Below are 17,841 nucleotides of genomic sequence, written 5' to 3' on the forward strand. Positions count from 1 at the left end.
ATCTCGTGCTTTAGAAAATAAGAAACAAGAGCAGGCGTTGCCATTCGGCCCCTTGCGCTGTTCTGCCCCTCACTCAGAACATGGTTGATCTTTGACCTCAACGCCACTTTCCTTCAACGTTCCGAACATCGCCGAGCCCCGAAATTTGTGGTTTGAATTTAGAATCCTTGCAGAGAAAATTCAAAAGATTCACCGCGCTCTGTGTGAGGAAATGTTTCCGCATCTCAGTCCTGCTGAGGTGACCTCGGATTTTGAGTCTGTGACCCCTGGTTCCACACCCCAGCCGGGGAGAAATATCATTCCTGCCCCTACCCTGTAAATACCCTGTGAGACTGTGTCTGTCACAATCAGGAAGCTTCTCCATGTGAACCTTGTGATAATGAAGTTGGTTACAGTTCTTTCAGACCAGCAGCTTTGACCACAAGAACATCAGACAGTGGTCAGCACGGAATGTGCTGCAGTTACTGCAGGAGAAGGACTGGATGGACACAATGGAGTGGTTCGCTGAGCAGACAGTCCAGACCATCTGGCAGAATACCTCACTACCAGATCTCACCAACGGGCACCAAGACCTTACCTGGCTGGCGGCGAGAGGGCCCTCCCAGTCTGATCCTTGCTGTATGCCCGGAGATCACTCCCACAGCGCGCTGCCCCGAGATTACTGCAGTGGAGACGAGACGGTCACTCACCTCTTTGCGGACTGTGGGCTGGGGAAGATATGTGGAGAAAGATGCAAGGGCCTGTGCCACAGCAGCTGCGTGACAGAAGGCTCACTGATCTTCGGGCTGTTCCCTGGACGCACAGAAAGACGGACATTAAGTGCTGCTGGAAGATCATCAACTCGGTGAAAGACCCCCCAAGCCTGTTGGTCTGTCATCACATCGAGATGTCCGTAGAGCTGATGTTCCCACCCTGGGGTCCACGGTTAATGACATTGATCCATGGCATGGAAAAGGTTGGGAACCTGTGTCGTACAGGAATGTTGCCGACCGGCACATTCCAGGCTGCAGGGACAGCATTGAAACTGCAGGGTCCCCCTGATCCTGGACAGGGAGGGGCCGGGTTAGCTGAGGAAGCTTCTCAATTATTGTCGTAGTGAACCACCCCAGGGGCCACATGAGCGACAACAGTCCTATCGGTTTTATCGAATGTAAACTAGCACTAAATACCACACTGACAAAGAATGTGAAATGACTGGGTAAAGGCACTGAACGGTTTATCCCTGTGAATATCTATATGGACATTAGTCACCATAATAACATTCAACTTCTGGGCTGAGTGAGGGAGACCGGGCCTTCCATTGGAGCCGGGATGGACATGCGTTAAGTCACGAAGTTTCTCTCACGAAGGGCTGTTGAAATCAGGACGTCACCGAAAAAAATAATGTTTTGCTCTCTGTGACGTTGAATATCCGGTCCTGTGCTTTTTTTCCCCCCTGTAGTCACAGGTCGGTCATTACCACTTCATCTGTCTCCTCAAAGCACAATATTCTCTCCATAACCCCAGCTTCATGGCATTAACTCATTTAATAGTTGCTTTCAATATTTGCCACCGTTTTGCACCCAAGCCTTACTCTCTTTAGACCTGGAGAAAAATAAAAACGAGCTGCTGGAATTACTCATCAGGTCAGGCATTTCGGGTTGAGACAGTCCAGATGAAGGATCCCGACCCGGAAAGTCGATTGCACATTCCTCTCCACAGATGCTGCCTGACCCCCTCAGCTCCTCCAGCATCATATTTCTGACTCGAGATTCCAGCATCTGCAGTCTCTTGTGCCTCTCTTTTCAGAACTTGTCCCTTTTCAGTCCTGCCTCAGACTGAACCAGGCTCTTCTCTCCGGCTTCATTTCTGTTCTGCTTCTTCCTTCGCCCATCACGCCTAGTGGCGCACAGGCCAACAGCGGCTCTCCAGCGTTCCCTGTAGTATCTGTCGCACTGTGATTACTAGCCCCATGCCCACCATCCTCTTTTTGCAGCCGGGCTTGGGCAGTCCATGGCCAAGTGTTTATTTCCGACCAGTTTATGTGTTTCCGATCCCACCCTGGTATGGAAATCACAGGCAGTAACGTAATGCTCATTCGCTGAGTCTGCAGCGCCTGTAGTGGACAATCGCGGTACTGCAGGGGATCGGCAGCGTTCTGAATCAGGAAGTGCCGCGAGTTAACATGGCTTCGAAAGGACAGGTCGAGAGTTTGAGCGAGGAGGCAATTTGTTCCACCTGCCTGGATTTCTTCACCGATCCGGTGTCACTGGAGTGCGGACACAACTTCTGTCGCTCTTGTATCACACAGTATTGGGAAAGGGAGGAGAGAAACTCCTGCCCGGAGTGTAGAGAGGTATTTACTGACCGCACCCTCAGGGCCAGTCGGGCCTTAGCAAAACTGGCTGAAAAATTTCGAAATTTAAACCTGAATCCGAAAGGGAAGGAAAGTAAACTTCACTGCGAGGAACATGAGGAAGAACTGAAGCTGTTCTGTGAAACGGACAAGACACTGATCTGTGTGATCTGTGCAGTTGCGCAGGAACACAGAGAGCACCGCTTCCTGCCGATTAAAGAAGCTGTTAAGTTCTACAAGGTAAAACTAACCTGAATTTGATACTGACCCCATCGTCAACTGAATCTCCAAAGTGCTACCTACAAACACACGAGCCTCCATAACCAACATATCATTCTCCGCATCTTTCACCATCTCTACCACCAAGCACATCCCACCGCCATGTCACTTCCACAACTCTCCGCTCTCTATAGAGATCATTAACTTCCTTATCCACTCGCTCCGTCCCACTGATCTCCCTCCTGACACCGATACCTGCAAGCGGGACATGTGCTACACCTGACTCCTACACCTCCTCCCTCGTCACCATTCAGGGGCCCAAACAGTCCGAATTCCTCCCGTTTCAATTGTCCTCTCGAACTAGATTCCTTCTTCAGCTCTTTGTCTTTTCCACCTGTCCTCTCTCAGCTTCTTACTTCATCACCTCCCCCACGTTCCCCCTCACGTTGTCTCACCCGTCACCTGTCAGCTGGTTCTCATCCCCAACCTTTTTATTCTGGCTTCTGCCCCATTCCTTCCCAGTCCCAATGAGGGGTCTCATCCCGAAACACCGACTGTTTATTTCCCTGCAGAGATGCTGAGTTCCTCCGGCATTTTGTGTATGATAATCGGGTTTGTTCGCCTGTTTATTTTGATCCATTTTTTTTTAATTTCCTTTGCTCTCTGACTTCCAGGATCAGCTAAAATCTTCCTTAGACTCTCTCACAAAAAAGAAATCAGACTTCCAGGAAAAGGAGCAGCAACAGAAAGAGAAGATTTCTGGAGTTCGGGTGAGGCTTCCTGAGTGGAATTTCTGATATTATTGTATAGTTTTGCTCCCTTTAATGCAGAATAGCAGAGTATCGCAGCTCCAGTGACCTGGGTTCGATCCTGACCCCTGGTGCTGTCTGTGTAGAGTTTGCATGTTCTCCCTGTGACCGCGACAGTTTCAGACACATCTCAAGAACATGCTGGATGAATGGTTAATTACAATTAACCCTGTGAAGGTGGGGAAGGTTGTATGTGAATCAGATGGGTATTAAAGTGTCAATGAGGGATAATTGGTTTCAGAAAAAAAAACATGTGGGAATGGGGTAGACTGGAATGGTCTCAGAACTAGCATGGACTTCAGTGGACCAAATGGTCTCCTTAATGTCATACAGAAACACAACACAACAATAGAGTAAATTAATCTTCACCTCTCATTCAACAGGAACAGTCACACAGTGTTCAGACCCACATCACATCCCAGTTTGCTGAACTGCGCCAGATTATCACCGAGAAAGAGCACAGCGTACTCAGGGATGTCAGGGAAGAAGAGGAGAGGATTCTAAACCCTATGGAGAAACATCTTCGAGAGATTCAAGAGAATATCAGGTTTATTCAGGAGGAAATCTCAAAGATAAAGGAACAGATGGATCAAAACAACAGTGTGATATTTCTCAAGGTGAGGGATTATATCTCAATTTGTTCCTGCCAAAGGGCACTAAATGAACAGTGGTATATTTGAAATAAACACAGCACAGTGACCAGTTCTAACAAATCAATTGCCGCTGCAGGCAACCTCACACAGATTGTTATACTTGAATGACGCGCCCTCCAATCACTCCAATGATGACGTTCCAAAATGTCTAAGATATGTATTCGATCCTCTGTTAGCAACATACAATCTGGAAGCAATGAATCTTAAGCATTATAAATCATAAGTTAGGCTGCAACGTATGGTCAAGAAAGATATGACATCCGTCCGTCCCCAGCTCAAAACTTTTGAGAACAAGGTTCGAATATGTAACTTATTCCATTCTCTATTACCACGCCCCACTCACGTGAAGTGTTACCATAATAAATACACAACACAAAATACATTGCAGACAGAAAACAGATGCATTGCTCCTACACACAGCATTTACAAATGGCAGCAAACTGTTTCTCACCAGACAATTGATGAAACTATTCAGGGTTGTTGTTGTCCCAGAACTGGATTTCCACAACTTCTGTACATCCCAGGACAGACTGTAATCTGCACTGAAATGATTTACTTTGAAAATAACACAGAGTTGCTGACTGTGCCCTTAATTACCTATTAAATATCCTCTAAAACTCCCATTAACACCCAGTTCCAGTCACAGGCTGTGAGCGTTTCTGGTATGGTGGATGTGAGGACCTCTCTGTCAATCAGTGAGAACGAAGAATGTGACCCACACACTTCAGATTTATTCTCTCTGTCCTGTTTCCATCAGATTAGGGACACTTTCAATGTCTCTTTACTTTCTCAGATAAATTTCACATGGGATTATATCCCATTCTCCAACATAAACAAGCCATTTGGTCTATCTTCTCCTATCAGTTTCCCTGCTTCACAAACCTCCTCCCACCTACTCACCACACCCAGCAACAGTGCCTGAACTCCCTGGTCCCTCATGTGTTTATCCAGTTTCCCCATGACATCCAATCTCTGCTGTTCCACTTCAACCACTCCTGTGGCAGTGAGATCCACATCCTCTTCACTAAATTTCTTACGGAATTTATTCAAATCCATCTGGAATTTCATCTGCTCATAATAGATACTTGCCCCAGATGCACACAATCAAATCCATCACTGATCTTAAATTGTTCCATCTCATCATTCTGACCTCTTGTCCAGATGAAAATGCAGAACCTGTCCTGTCTTTCCTGTAAATTTCATCCTCTCAGTAATGATCTAATTTTCAGAAACATTCCCTGTAATTTACACCATGGTTCTGCGTTGTTTGTGTGTGTGTGAATGACTGCGGGAGTGGGAATTTTCAGCACCTTTTCATGATTTGGATGACATTCAGGATGTGGACGGTAAGTCCAAGTCTAACCAGATTTTTGTTTTTATTTATTTCAGGAGGAAGCTCGACGGAACAGGGGGTAGGACCTGCTCTTTACTGAAACCCTGGATGGATTTCTAAAACAGTTCAGAATTGCAGTTTATAACCAGCAGTTTAATATTTACAGAATTAGTGACGATGTCCAGGAATTGTCAGTGACAGATGAGACCCCATCGGTTGAAAGATTCGATCACCCCTATTTGCTGAACACAGTGCTGAGAGAAATATTTGATGTGATTAATCGAGGTAAAACTTACAAAGGTTAATTTCTCCTTGTTTGTGAGATCACAATTAAGTTCTAATTTGAGGCAAAGATTGTCTATAATAACGGGCTGAAGTTTATTCCACATCAACCCCACCGACTGGGAGGCATCACTGTCACGTGGTCAGCTGGAGATGTCAGACCCCTGAACACACCAGCACAGGGTCACAATACAACCAATACACGGGACTGGCAGATGAACCACTGGGTCCTGATCCCAGGCACACTGCACCAACACGCCAAGACATGAGTTTGAATCCTACCACAGGAGCTGGGAAATTAATACTGATTTTATGATACTGTAGAGAATAAAAGCGGGTGGTGACTGGGATTGTCAGAAAAATACACAAGTCCTTCATGTGCCTGTGAGTGCAGACTCTGACTGACGCAGGTCTTCCCCCTTCCCCCTTCAGTGAGCAACTCTCTTGTTGTTAGAGGCAGAAGAGGGGAGCGGTAGTGACTGGGGACTCAATCATCAGGGGAACAGACAGGAGAATCTGTAGACGTGAACGGGACACCCGAATGGTATGTTGCCTCCAAGGTGTCAGGGTCAGGGACACCTGGGATTGTGTCTACATAATTTTAGATAGACAGGGAAAAGAGTCAGATATCTTGGTACATTTTGGGACCAATGATGTTGGAGGTAAAAACAAAGAGGTCCTGAAAATAGAATTTGGAGAGCTTGGTAGGAAGCTCAGAGCAGTACCTCCAGGGTTGTAATTTCTGGATTGCTGCCTGTGCCTCGTGCTGGTGAGGGTAGAAACAGGATAATTTGGCAGATTAGAGATGGCTGAGAAGCTGATGCAGGGGACAGGGCTTCAGGATTTTGGATTATTGGGATCTCTTCTGGTGGAGAAATGACCTGCTCAAAAGGGATGGGTTGCACCTGGACCCGAGGGAGAACGATATTCTCACAGAAAGGTTTGATAGAGCTATTGGGGAGGGTTGAGGGTTTAAACTAATTTGCTGGTTGGGGCGTGGTCAGGAATGACTTAAGGGATAGGACTGGGATGGTAAAAATGCAAAGACAGAGTGTAGTCAGACTGTGATTTAGGGCTGACAGATGCGAGGACAAAACTGCAGCCAGCAAGGTGAGTATCAGTGCATTAGGGATGCAGAATCAAAAAGGGTAGCAAATACAGTACCCAAAGCGTTATATCTCAATCCACAGAGTATAAAAAATAAGGTGGATGATCTTGTTGCACTATTACAGATTGTCAGGTATGATGTTGTGGCCATCACTGAATCATGGCTGAAGGATGGTTGTAGTTGGGAGCTGAATGTCCAAGGTTACACAATGTATCGGTGGTATAGTAAGGTAGACAGAGGGGTTGGTGTGGTTCTGCTGGTAAATCGGTAGAAAGATGTGACATAGGATTGGAAGATATTGAATCCTTGTGGGTTGAGTGAAGGAACTGCAAAAGTGAAAATGACACTGATGACAGTCATATACAGGATCCCAACAGTAGCTGGATGTGGACCACAGATTACAACTGGAAATAGAAAAGGCCGATGAAAAGGACAATGTTATAATAGTCATGGGAGATTTCAACATGCAGGTCAATTAGGGGCATTAGGTTGGTAATGGATCTCAAGAGAGCGAATTTGTTGAATGCTACATGATGGCTTTTTAGTGCAGTTTGACGTTGAGCCTACTCGGGGAACAGCTCTACTGGATTGGATGTTATGTATTGAACAGGAGGTGATATCTTCGGAAAGAACCCTTAAGAGGCAATGCTTACAACATGACTGAGTTCAACTTGAAATTTAATAAGGATAAAGTAAAGTCTGACACTATTGTATTCCAGAGGAGTAAATTACATTTGTAAATTACAGTGGTCTGAGGAAGGAGTTGGCCAAAGTAAATTGGAGGGAGATGTTGTCCGGGATGAGAGCAGAGTAGAAATGCTGTCAGACTCTGGGGCAATGAGGAAGATGAAGGATAGATATATTCCAAAAATAAATAAATACTCAAATGGCAAAATAGTACAATCGTGGCTGATAAGGGAAGACAAGCTAATGTAAATGTAAAAGAGTGGGCATACAACAAAGTGAAAATTAAAAAGAGATGAGAGTGGATATAGGACCGCTAGAAAATGAGGCCAGATATATAATAACAGGGGACAAAGAGATGACAGATGAACTAAATGAGTATTTTCATCAGTCTTCACTGTGGAAGACATGAGCACTGTGTCAGGTGTTGAAGGGTGCGAGGGAAGAGAAGTGAGTGCAGTTACTGTTACACGGGAGAAGGGGCTCAAAAAGGGACATGAGTCACTCAGACCAGATGAACTGCACCCTCGTGTTCTGAAAGAGGTAGCAGCAGACATTGTGGTGGCATTAGCAATGATCTTTCAAAAATCATTGGGCTCTGGTATGGTGCTAGAGGACTGGAAATTACAAATGTCACTCAACTCTAAGTCAGGAGGAAGGCAGCAGAAATGAAGTTATAGACCAGTTAGCCTCACCTCTGTGGGTGGGAAGACATTAGAGTCAATTGTTAAGTATGAGGTTATGGAATACTTGGTGATACTGGACAAGATAGGACACGTTGGCATATACTAAGATTGGTGGAGGGGCCGGTAGTGTTGAGGAAACAGGTAGGCTGTGGAAGGACTTGGATGAGGAGAATGGGCAAGAAAGTGGCAAATGATACACAATGCTGGAAAATCCATAGTCATGTACTTTGGTAGGAGACATAATATTAAGATTATTTTAAATAGGGAGAAAATCCAAAAATCTGAGATGCAAATGGACCTGGGAGTCCTTCTGCAGAACAACCTAAAGGTTAACTTGCAGGTAGAGTCAGTTGTGATGAATGTAAATCCAATGTTAGCATTCAGTTCATGGGGTTAGAATACAAGAGCAGGGATGTCATGCTGAGGATTTATAAGGCACTGGTGAGGCCTTACTCTGAGTATTGTGAACAGTTTTGGGCTCCTCAGCTAAGAAAAGATGTGCTGGTATCGTAGAGTGTTCAGAGGAGGTTCACAAGGATGATTCCGGGAATGAAAGGGTTATCAGACTTGAAACGTTTGATAGCTCTGTGCCTGTACTCGCGGTAATTTAGAAAGATACTTTATACTTTATTGTCGCCAAACAATTGATACTAGAACGTACAATCATCACAGCGATATTTGATTCTGCACTTCCCGCTCCCTGGATTACAAATAGATAGTAAATATTAAAAATTTAAATTATAAATCATAAATAGAAGATTGAAAATGGAACGTAGGGTAGTGCAAAATAACCGAGAGACAGGTCTGGATATTTGGATTGTATGGCCCAGGTCCGGGTCAGGATCCGTTCAGCAGTCTTATCACAGTTGGAAAGAAGCTGTTCCCAAATCTGGCCCTAAGAGTCTTCAAGCTCCTGAGCCTTCTCCCGGAGGGAAGAGCGACGAAAAGTGTGTTGGCTGGGTGTGTCGTGTCCTTGATTATCCTGGCAGCACTGCTGCGACAGCGTGCGGTGTAAATTGAGTCCACGGATGGAAGATTGGTTTGTGTGATGCACTGCGCTGTGTCACGATCTTCTGCAGCTTCTTTCGGTCTTGGACAGGACAACTTCCATACCAGGTTGTGATGCACCCTAGAAGAATGCTTTCTATGGTGCATCCTGTTTTAGGGGACAGGCCAAATTTCTTGAGCTTTCTCAGGAAGTAAAGGCGCTGGTGGGCCTTCTTGGCAGTGGATCTGCTTGGTTGGACCAAGTCAGGTCATTTGTGATATTGACCCCGAGAAACTTAAAGCTTTTGACCTCTTCCACTTGCGCACCACTGATGTAAATGGGGTCGTGCGGTCCGCTACTCCTTCTGAAGACAACAACCAATTCCTTTGTTTTGCTAACGCTGAGGGATAGGTTATTGTCTTCGCAGCATGCCCCCAGGTTCTTAATTTCCTCTCTGTACTCAAACTCATCATTACCCGAGATACTGCCTACAATTGTTGTGTCGTCAACAAACTTATATATTGAGATCGATGGAAATTTGACTACACAATTATGGGTGTACAGTGAGTACAGCAGGGGGCTGAGTACACAGCCTTGTGGGGCACTGGTGCTCAGGGTGATTGTAGAGGAGAGCTTTTCCCCTATTTTTACAGCCTGGGTCCTGTCTGTGAGGAAGTTGAAGATCCAGCTGCAGATCTGAGTGCTCAGGCCCAAGTTCCGGAGCTTAGGAGTCAGTTTATTTGGCATGATGGTATTAAAGGCAGAGCTGTAGTCAATGAAAAGCAGCCTTACGTATGTGTCTTTATTCTCCAGGTGTTCTAAGGAGGAATGTAGGGCCAGAGAGGTGGCATCTGCCGTTGACCTGTTGCTCCGGTAGGCGAATTGCAAAGCGTCGAGGTTGACCGGTAGGCTATGGTTGATGTGTGCCATAACCAATCTCTCGAAGCACTTCATAGCAATTGATGTCAGAGCCACAGGTCGATAGTCATTCAGGCATGCCCACCTTGCTCTTCTTCAGCACTGGGATTATCGTTGCCTTCTTAAAACTTGAGAGGATCTTAGACTGAAGCAAGGAGCAGTTGAAGATGTCAGCAAACACTCCAGCTAGCTTGCTTGCACAGGCCCGGAGAACCCGTGCCAGGAAGCCATCTGGGCCCGTCGCCTTCCTTGGATTTATCCTCAGGAAGGCCTTTCTAACGTCCTCCTCGGTGACAATGAATCTTCATGCCGCCAGGTCCGGTTCATCCGGAGGGAGTGGGACGCTCCTCTTCTGTTCTAATCTTGTGCAGAATATGTTAAGTTCATCAGGAAGAGAAGCGCCACAGTTATTGATATTCCCAGCTTTTTCTTTGCACCCAGTGATCTCATTTAGACCCTGCCATATTCTACTGGCATCCTTCTGATTAGCCTGGGCTTCCGTGTAGCGACTGGTATCCCCGGACCTAAAAGCCGCAGCTCTAGCTTTCAAAAGGGACTTGACCTCATAATTCATCCAAGGTTTCCGGTTAGGGAATACCCGGATCGTCTTGCGAGACACACAGTCCTCCTTGCATTTCCAAATAAAGTCTGTGACAGCTGAGGCATACTCATCAAGGTTAGCTGCCGAGTCCTTGAATACTAACCAGTCCACCGATTCAAAGCAGTCACGGAGGACCTCATCCATTTCCTTCGTCCAATGTGACACCACTTTTGTCACCATGACCTCCCGCTTCGGCTTCTGTTTGTAAGCCGGGAGGAGGAGTATGGCCTGATGGTCCGATTTTCCAAAGTGCGGTCATGGGACGGAACGGTAGGCATCCTTGACTTCTCTGTAGCAGTGGCCAAGTATATTCAGGCCTCTGGTGGGGCAGGAGACATGTTGGTATAACTTTGGCAGTGCCTTTCTGAGGTTGGCCTAGTTAAAGTCCCCTGCTGTAATGTCTTGCCCGAAGACGCCGTGCGGTCAATCCGATGGATCGAAAATCCCTCTGGTCAGATGGCACAGTCGGGGATGGCAGGGGAGAGCCAAGTCTCAGTGAAACAGAATACGCAGCAGTTCAGCATCTCCCTGCAGTAGGTGAGTCTCCCTTTAAGATCGTCCACCTTGTTCTCTATGGCTTGCACATTAGCAGGTAGGAAGGTGAGCATAGGGGTCCTGAAGCTCCTCAGCTGCAATCTGACCAGCCACCCAGCTCTTTTCCTACGCTTCCTCGGTAAATAGTGCATCTTTCCAGATTTCCATCGATGCAGTGTGTTGTTGGCAGCTCTTTGAGGTTGGTGGACGTGTCCCACGGGGATCGATCGGCAGGTCGCGTCATCGGGCGCTCCGGGTCGGGCCGAGTGACGGGGGAGGCTCCGCTGCCACTTCCAGCTGCCGGGGGCCCGGGCTATCGATTGGGTCAGGCCCCGAAGCCGACACTTAATCCCGGAGGTCCGGGCTCCTGGCTGAAATAGGTCCGTGAGCTGAGTCACGGTCGCAGAGGCCTCCGCTCTAGCCGAGCCTCGGGCTCAATTTCCAAGGGCGGTGGCGGAGGCCTCACTTCTGGCAGCTGTGGATGTCCACCAACGGGGCTTTACGGCGGTTGCTCCAGGGAAGTGTCTGGGGCTACTTGAGGTCTCCGCCGTCAGTTCTGTGTGGTCGTCTGCTCCGGAGAGGTGCTGGTCGTAATGGGCCACGTCTCCAAGCATTCCGGCACGGTAGCAGGCCGTGGGTCTCCTGGAATGTGGTGGGCCTCAGACCAGGCCTCGCTGGTCGGGTCCTGGTGCGGTCCAGAGTTTAAGAAGCAGTTTTGGCACGGTGATCTCCAGCTGGGTCAGTAGCTTCGCCAGGGTGTTGTTGATCTTGCTAGATGAGGGGGGATCTCATTGAAACCTCTTGAATGTTGAAAGGCTAAGATAGAGTAGATGTGGAAAAGATGTTTCCCATGGTGGGGGAGTCTAGGACAAGAGGGCACAGCCTAAAGATAGAGGGGCGTCTATTTAGAAACAGAGTTTGGACACAGTATCAAAGGTTGTGAGGAGAAGGCCAGGGAGTTGGGGTTGAAGCGGAGAAAAAAAGGATCAGCCATGATTGAAAGGCGGAGCAGACTCGATGGGCCAAATGGCCTAATTCTGCTCCTATATCTTATGCGCTTATGGTTATCAGACCACAACATTGAAGCATTATGAGAATGAGAACAGACACACCAACCAGCATTGACATCTTTCAAGATTTCACCTAAGGAGAAGCTCACACAGCATAAGCAGCCTGGCAAAACTCCTCCACACACATACACAAGAGGAATTGGCAGATTGTAGTCAGAGTCTCAGCAATGTATGTTGTTATTTCCCTGAGTAACCTGTAAACTATTCTCTTCAGACATGGTAATTTGCTTACTTAAACAACTCACACATGTCACACATTGTCAGCACACACCAGACATGTGATGACACACTGTGACATACAAATATTTCAATGTGCACACTCTCCTGCAATGTGTACACACAAACACACTGATATTCACCACAATCAACACACACACACACACACACACACGCATATCAGAGCGTGACACACGGTCAAAGAAACAGGCACAAATTCTCATTCAGGAATGAAATCTGCCGCTCCTTACCCAGTCTGTCTGTTCTGTGCACTGAGCTGCCCTCTGACGTGACGTCACATCAACAGTTCACAGACAGACTCCAGGGTGAGATTCCTCAGGAGGATGATCTGGGAGGGTTTGAACCCACGGCCCACTTCATCCATCTGCTAGACTGAGGTGTCTTCCTGAGCATGTCCCATTTGTGTGTGTTTGTCACAAATCCCTTTCACCATTTTCTATACATGTACCTGTACAAATATATTTTAAAATATTTTAATTTTACCTGTTTCTACAGCATCTGACAGCAAATTCCACCTGCCCACCTCACACTCTGTGAGAATGTGACCCCATAGATCCCTCATAAAAAATTTCCCCTCTCACTTTCTATCTGAGCCCTCTGGTTCTGTACTCCCATTTCTCAGAAAAAGACTCACTTTATCTCAGCCCGTTGTGAATGTATTTACCTCGATAAGGGGTCATCCCTCAACGCCCTACACTACAGCGAAATAGCTCAAGCTTATCCACTCTCCACTTTTAATCCAAACCCCCCAGTCCCGGTAACATCCTCCTGAACCTTCCTGTCCAGTGTAATGACATCCTACACGGGTTGACTCTATGGTTAAGAAGGCAGACGGTGCATTGGCCTTCATCAATCGTGGGATTGAGTTTAAGAGCCGAGAGGTAATGTTGCAGCTATATAGGACCCTGGTCAGACCCCACTTGGAGTACTGTGCTCAGTTCTGGTCAAATTACTACAATTACAGGAATGACATGGAAATCATAGAAAGGGTGCAAAGGAGATTTACAAGGATGTTACCTGTTTTGGGGAGTATGCCTTCTGAAAATAGGTTGAGTGAACTCGACCTTTTCACCTTGGAGCGACAGAGGATGAGAGGTGATCTGTTAGAGGTGTACAAGATAATCAGAGGCATTGATCGTGTGGACAGCCAGAGGCTTTTCCCCAGTGCTGAAATGGCTAGCACGAAAGGGCACAGTTTTAAGGTGCTTGGAAGTAGGTACAGAGGAGATGTCAGAGGTAAGTTTTTTTATGCAGAGATAGTGAGTGCGTGAAATGGGCTGCCGGTGACAGTGGTGCAGACGGAAACGATTGGGTCATTTCAGAGACTCCTGAATGGCTACATGCCTAGGTAGTTTTAAGGTAGGGACATGTTCGGCACAGCTTTGTGGGCCGAAGGGCCTGTATTGTGCTGTATGTTTTCTATATTTCCTCATATTCAGGGAACCGGAAATGCAGACAATACCCCCAGCGTGGTCTGTCATCGACATCAAAGACCTTGCTTAAGTTCCTGTGGACAGTGTCGAATAGGCTGATGAATACAGGACTGAAGGTGTTATATTTGAATGCTCCAGTATACGGAATAAGGAAGATGATGTTGTAGCACAGGTAGAGATTGGCAGGTACAACGTTGTTGGCATCACTGAGTTGTGGCTGAAAGGAGATCCTGGCTTGAAGTTCAACATTCAACGATACACCTTGTATTCAAAGGACAGGCAGGTAGGCAGAGGGGATGCGGAAGGTCCGTTGTTTAAAAAAAAATGAAATCAAATCCTCAGAGAGAGGTGACATAGGATTGAAAGATGTTGAGTCATTGAGGGTAGAGTTAAGAAACTGCAAGGGTAAAAAGACCCTGATGGTAATTATATACAGACCTCCAAATGGTAGCCAGGGTCGAAATGGGATACAAATCACACCAGGAGACGGAAAAAAGTGCAAGGTGACGGTTGGAATGGGGGGTTTCACAATGCAGGTAGATTGGGAAAATCATGTTGGTGCTGCATTCCAGGAGAGGGAATTTGTAAAATGCCTCTGAGAACAGAGTGGGTTTTGTATAATGAACTAGATATGATTTGGAAGACTAAGGTAAAAGAATCTTTAGGAAGCAGTGATCATAAAATGATAGAATTCACCCCAGAGATTGACAGGGAGATAAAGTCAGAAGTATCAGTATTAAAGGGGAGCAAAGTCAGTTACAGAGGCATGAGGAAGGGGACACCAGCAGAGATAATTGCAGAACAACAAAGACTGGAGTTGACCGTTTGGGATGAAACCTTGCATCAGAACCCGTGTTGCTTAAGGGTCCCTGCTAATTCTCCCCCTGTCCTGACGAGGGGCTGCGGGTGATAGGGTTGTGAGAAAAGGGGACAAAGAGATCCTCATCTCCATCTTTGTCCCCCTCCAGCTTCTCGTTACGTCTACACACACAGTTCACCCACAGGCTTTCCACCCCTCCCACACCTGGTTCTGGTTCAATCTGCCGTTCATCTCTCCCCTGCTGGTTCCCATTATCACCTCCTTTACTGTCTCGAACCTTCACACTCCCCCACTTCACACTTCACACTCACAAATGAATGTTAACATGGAATGAAGGGCCTGTTCCTGTGCTGTACTGTTCTATGTTCTCTGTTCCCTGTTCAGAAAGAATCAGAGGAGATCTCAGGGAACAAAAAAAAATATTTCAGGGCTCAACAGGCAGGATACAGGGAGGATGTTTCCCCTGTGAGGAGTCAAGGGTCAGGGGTCACCGTCTGTTTGGAATTCTCAGCACCCGTAGGGAGAGGGGGGTTGGGGGTTTTTAGCTATTCAGTTCACAGAGCCATCGCCGTTCAGCATAGAAATGTGCCATTCGACCCTTCACCTCTGTGCTGACCGATTTACCCATCTACATTCACCCCATTGACCGGCATTAGGTCAGTCTCCTTCTGTGCCTTGCCTATTGAAGTGTCTGTCCAAGTGTCTCTTAAACGCAGAGGACTGGAGGCCTGTGACCTGCAGAGGTCGGTGCTGGGTCCGCGGTTGTTTGTCATTTATATTAATGATTTGGGTGATGTTGTAGGTGACATCGTCAGTAGGTTTGTGGATGACACTAAAATTCATGGTAGAGTGGATAGGGAAGAGGGTTATCTCTGTTTACACCGGGCCGTTGTCAGCTGTAGAGATGGGTACAGGGAGAATGTTTTAAAATACATCTTGGCAGGGACGTGGATAAGAAAAGGTGAAAGGAATAATGGGCAAATGGGACTTGCTCATTAAAGCAAGTTAGTCGGCACGAACGAGTTGGGCCGATGGGCCTTTGTGACCTCCAGTTTAAATGGATTCTCCCACCCCTTTCCCATTTTAATCCACCGCTTTTCCGGACTCGTTTCTGCTGTCTACCTCCCCTATTTATTTCTGTTCTTGGGGGAAGATGTTGACCTGAAACGTAGACTGCCCATCTCCCTGCACACATCCTGCCTGACCCGCTCGGTTCCTCCAGCATTTTGTGTCTGCTTGATCGCGACATCTCTGCTCTCCGTCCAGCGGAAACCCCTTGGGGAGATATTAGTTGTCCATCCGCTTTGGTCGGATCAAACCACGGGAAAGGTTCGTGTCGGCCACCCGACTGCGGCAGAGGCCTTTCCACCGATCCCCGGGGCCGCGCTGCCCGAGTCTCCACCCCCCCCCCACGGTCCCCGGGGCCGCGCTGCCCGAGTCTCACCCCCGATCCCCGGACACACTCTAATTCTCTTCCTATCCCCCCAGTCTCTGTCACCCTGGATGTGGAAACGGCGAATCCGTGTCTCGAGGTGTCTGAGGAGCGGAAGAGTGTGAGACGGACCAGGAATCGGAGGAATCTCCCTGACACCGGGAAGAGATTCACAAACTGGCCTTGTGTGCTGGGATCGGAGGGATTCACATCGGGGAGGCATTACTGGGAGGTGGAGGTGACGGGAAATCGGGACTGGTGTCTGGGAGTCGCCGCAGAGTCTGTGGAGAGGAAGGGATGGTTCAGACTGAGACCGGAGACCGGATTCTGGGTCATCAGGCGGGTTGGTGACGTGTTACATCGGGATTGTGACGTGTTCAGTGTTCTCGCCTCCCCTGTGTCCCGTCTCGCTGCCGGTCCCATCCCCGGGAGGGTGGGAGTTTATCTCAATTACCAGTCCGGGACAGTTTCATTTTACAACGCGGAGACCAAGTCGCATCTCCACACCTTCACGAGGAATAAATTCACGGAGAAACTGTATCCTCTCTTCTGGCCTGGGGATGGAACCCAGTGGCTGAGAATCTGCTCCGGTTCCGCTCCGGGTCTGTAAACGGGTCGGGTCCCGGGACCGACGTCAGGAGTAAACTCCCTGTAAATATAAATGTGCGGAGAGTGAAATAAACACGAGATGAGAATTATCAATGCGTTAATTTCAACTCGTTCACCGTATCCGACAACGGAACAGAAACACCGCGGATTCAGCAGCAGCCTCGGGCCGGCGGGTCCTGAGCTCCCCCGGGTCCTAAAGTCCACTCGCACTGAGACAGGTTAAACGGGACAAGTGGGGGCCGTGCTGACTGGAAAAGAGGGGGCCGTGCTGACTGGAAAAGACAGTGAAGATTGATGCAATGTGTTCATTAAGTTCATCTGCCATTTCTTTGTCCCCCATCACCACCTCACCAGCATCATTTTCCAGTGGTCCAATATCAACTCTCATTTTCCTTTCACTCTTCATGTAACTGAAAACTAACTTTTAGTATCCTGATTTTTATTATTGGCTGGGTTGCCTCATATTTCATCTTAAACATTCTTATGGCTTTTTTTTGTTGCATTTCGTTGGATTTAAGAGCATCCCAATAATTCAACATCCCACTCACCTTTGCTCGCTTACATGTCATTTCCTTAGGTAACACACAGTCCTTAACTTCCCTTGTCAGCCATGGATTCCCACCGCTGCCATCTGAGAAATTCTTCTGTGGGACATGTCTCTCCTGCGCCTTGTAAACTATTCCCAAATGCGTCAGCCACCTCTGTTCAGCGATCATCCCCACAGTATCCTCCTCCAATTCACCTGGGCAAGCTCCTCTCTCATGCCTCCATAATTCCCTTCATTCCATTGCCAGACCGATACATGTGACTGAGGCTTCTCCTTCTCAAAGTGAAGTATGAATTCAATTATATTATGATCACTGCCACCGAAGCGTTCCTTTGCTTTCAGCTCCCAAATAAGATCAGGGTTATTACACAGCACCCAATCGCAGATGGCCTTTCCCCGAGTAGGCCCAAACACAAGCTGCTTTAAAAATCCGTCTCGTAGGCATTCAACAAATGCCCTATCGTGATCTAACAACAACCTCATTTTCCCAACCCTTTGCATATTGATGTCCCCGATATAATTGTGACATTACCATTATTATAG

General features: G+C 47.4%; 1 protein-coding gene across 1 annotated transcript; it reads left to right on the forward strand.

Moving 5' to 3' along the window:
- The first annotated feature begins 476 nt into the window (after window positions 1-476).
- LOC134340889 (zinc-binding protein A33-like) lies at window positions 477-17,518 on the forward strand. The gene is made up of 6 exons (XM_063038462.1): window positions 477-2,575; window positions 3,229-3,324; window positions 3,747-3,980; window positions 5,406-5,428; window positions 5,516-5,634; window positions 16,199-17,518. Exons 1-6 carry the CDS (start codon window positions 2,165-2,167, stop codon window positions 16,750-16,752), a joined length of 1,437 nt encoding a protein of 478 aa, XP_062894532.1. The 5' UTR covers window positions 477-2,164; the 3' UTR covers window positions 16,753-17,518.
- The last annotated feature ends 323 nt before the right edge of the window (window positions 17,519-17,841 follow it).

The sequence above is a fragment of the Mobula hypostoma genome, chromosome X2, assembly GCF_963921235.1.
Source record: "Mobula hypostoma chromosome X2, sMobHyp1.1, whole genome shotgun sequence".
NCBI classification, from domain to species: Eukaryota; Metazoa; Chordata; class Chondrichthyes; order Myliobatiformes; family Myliobatidae; genus Mobula; species Mobula hypostoma.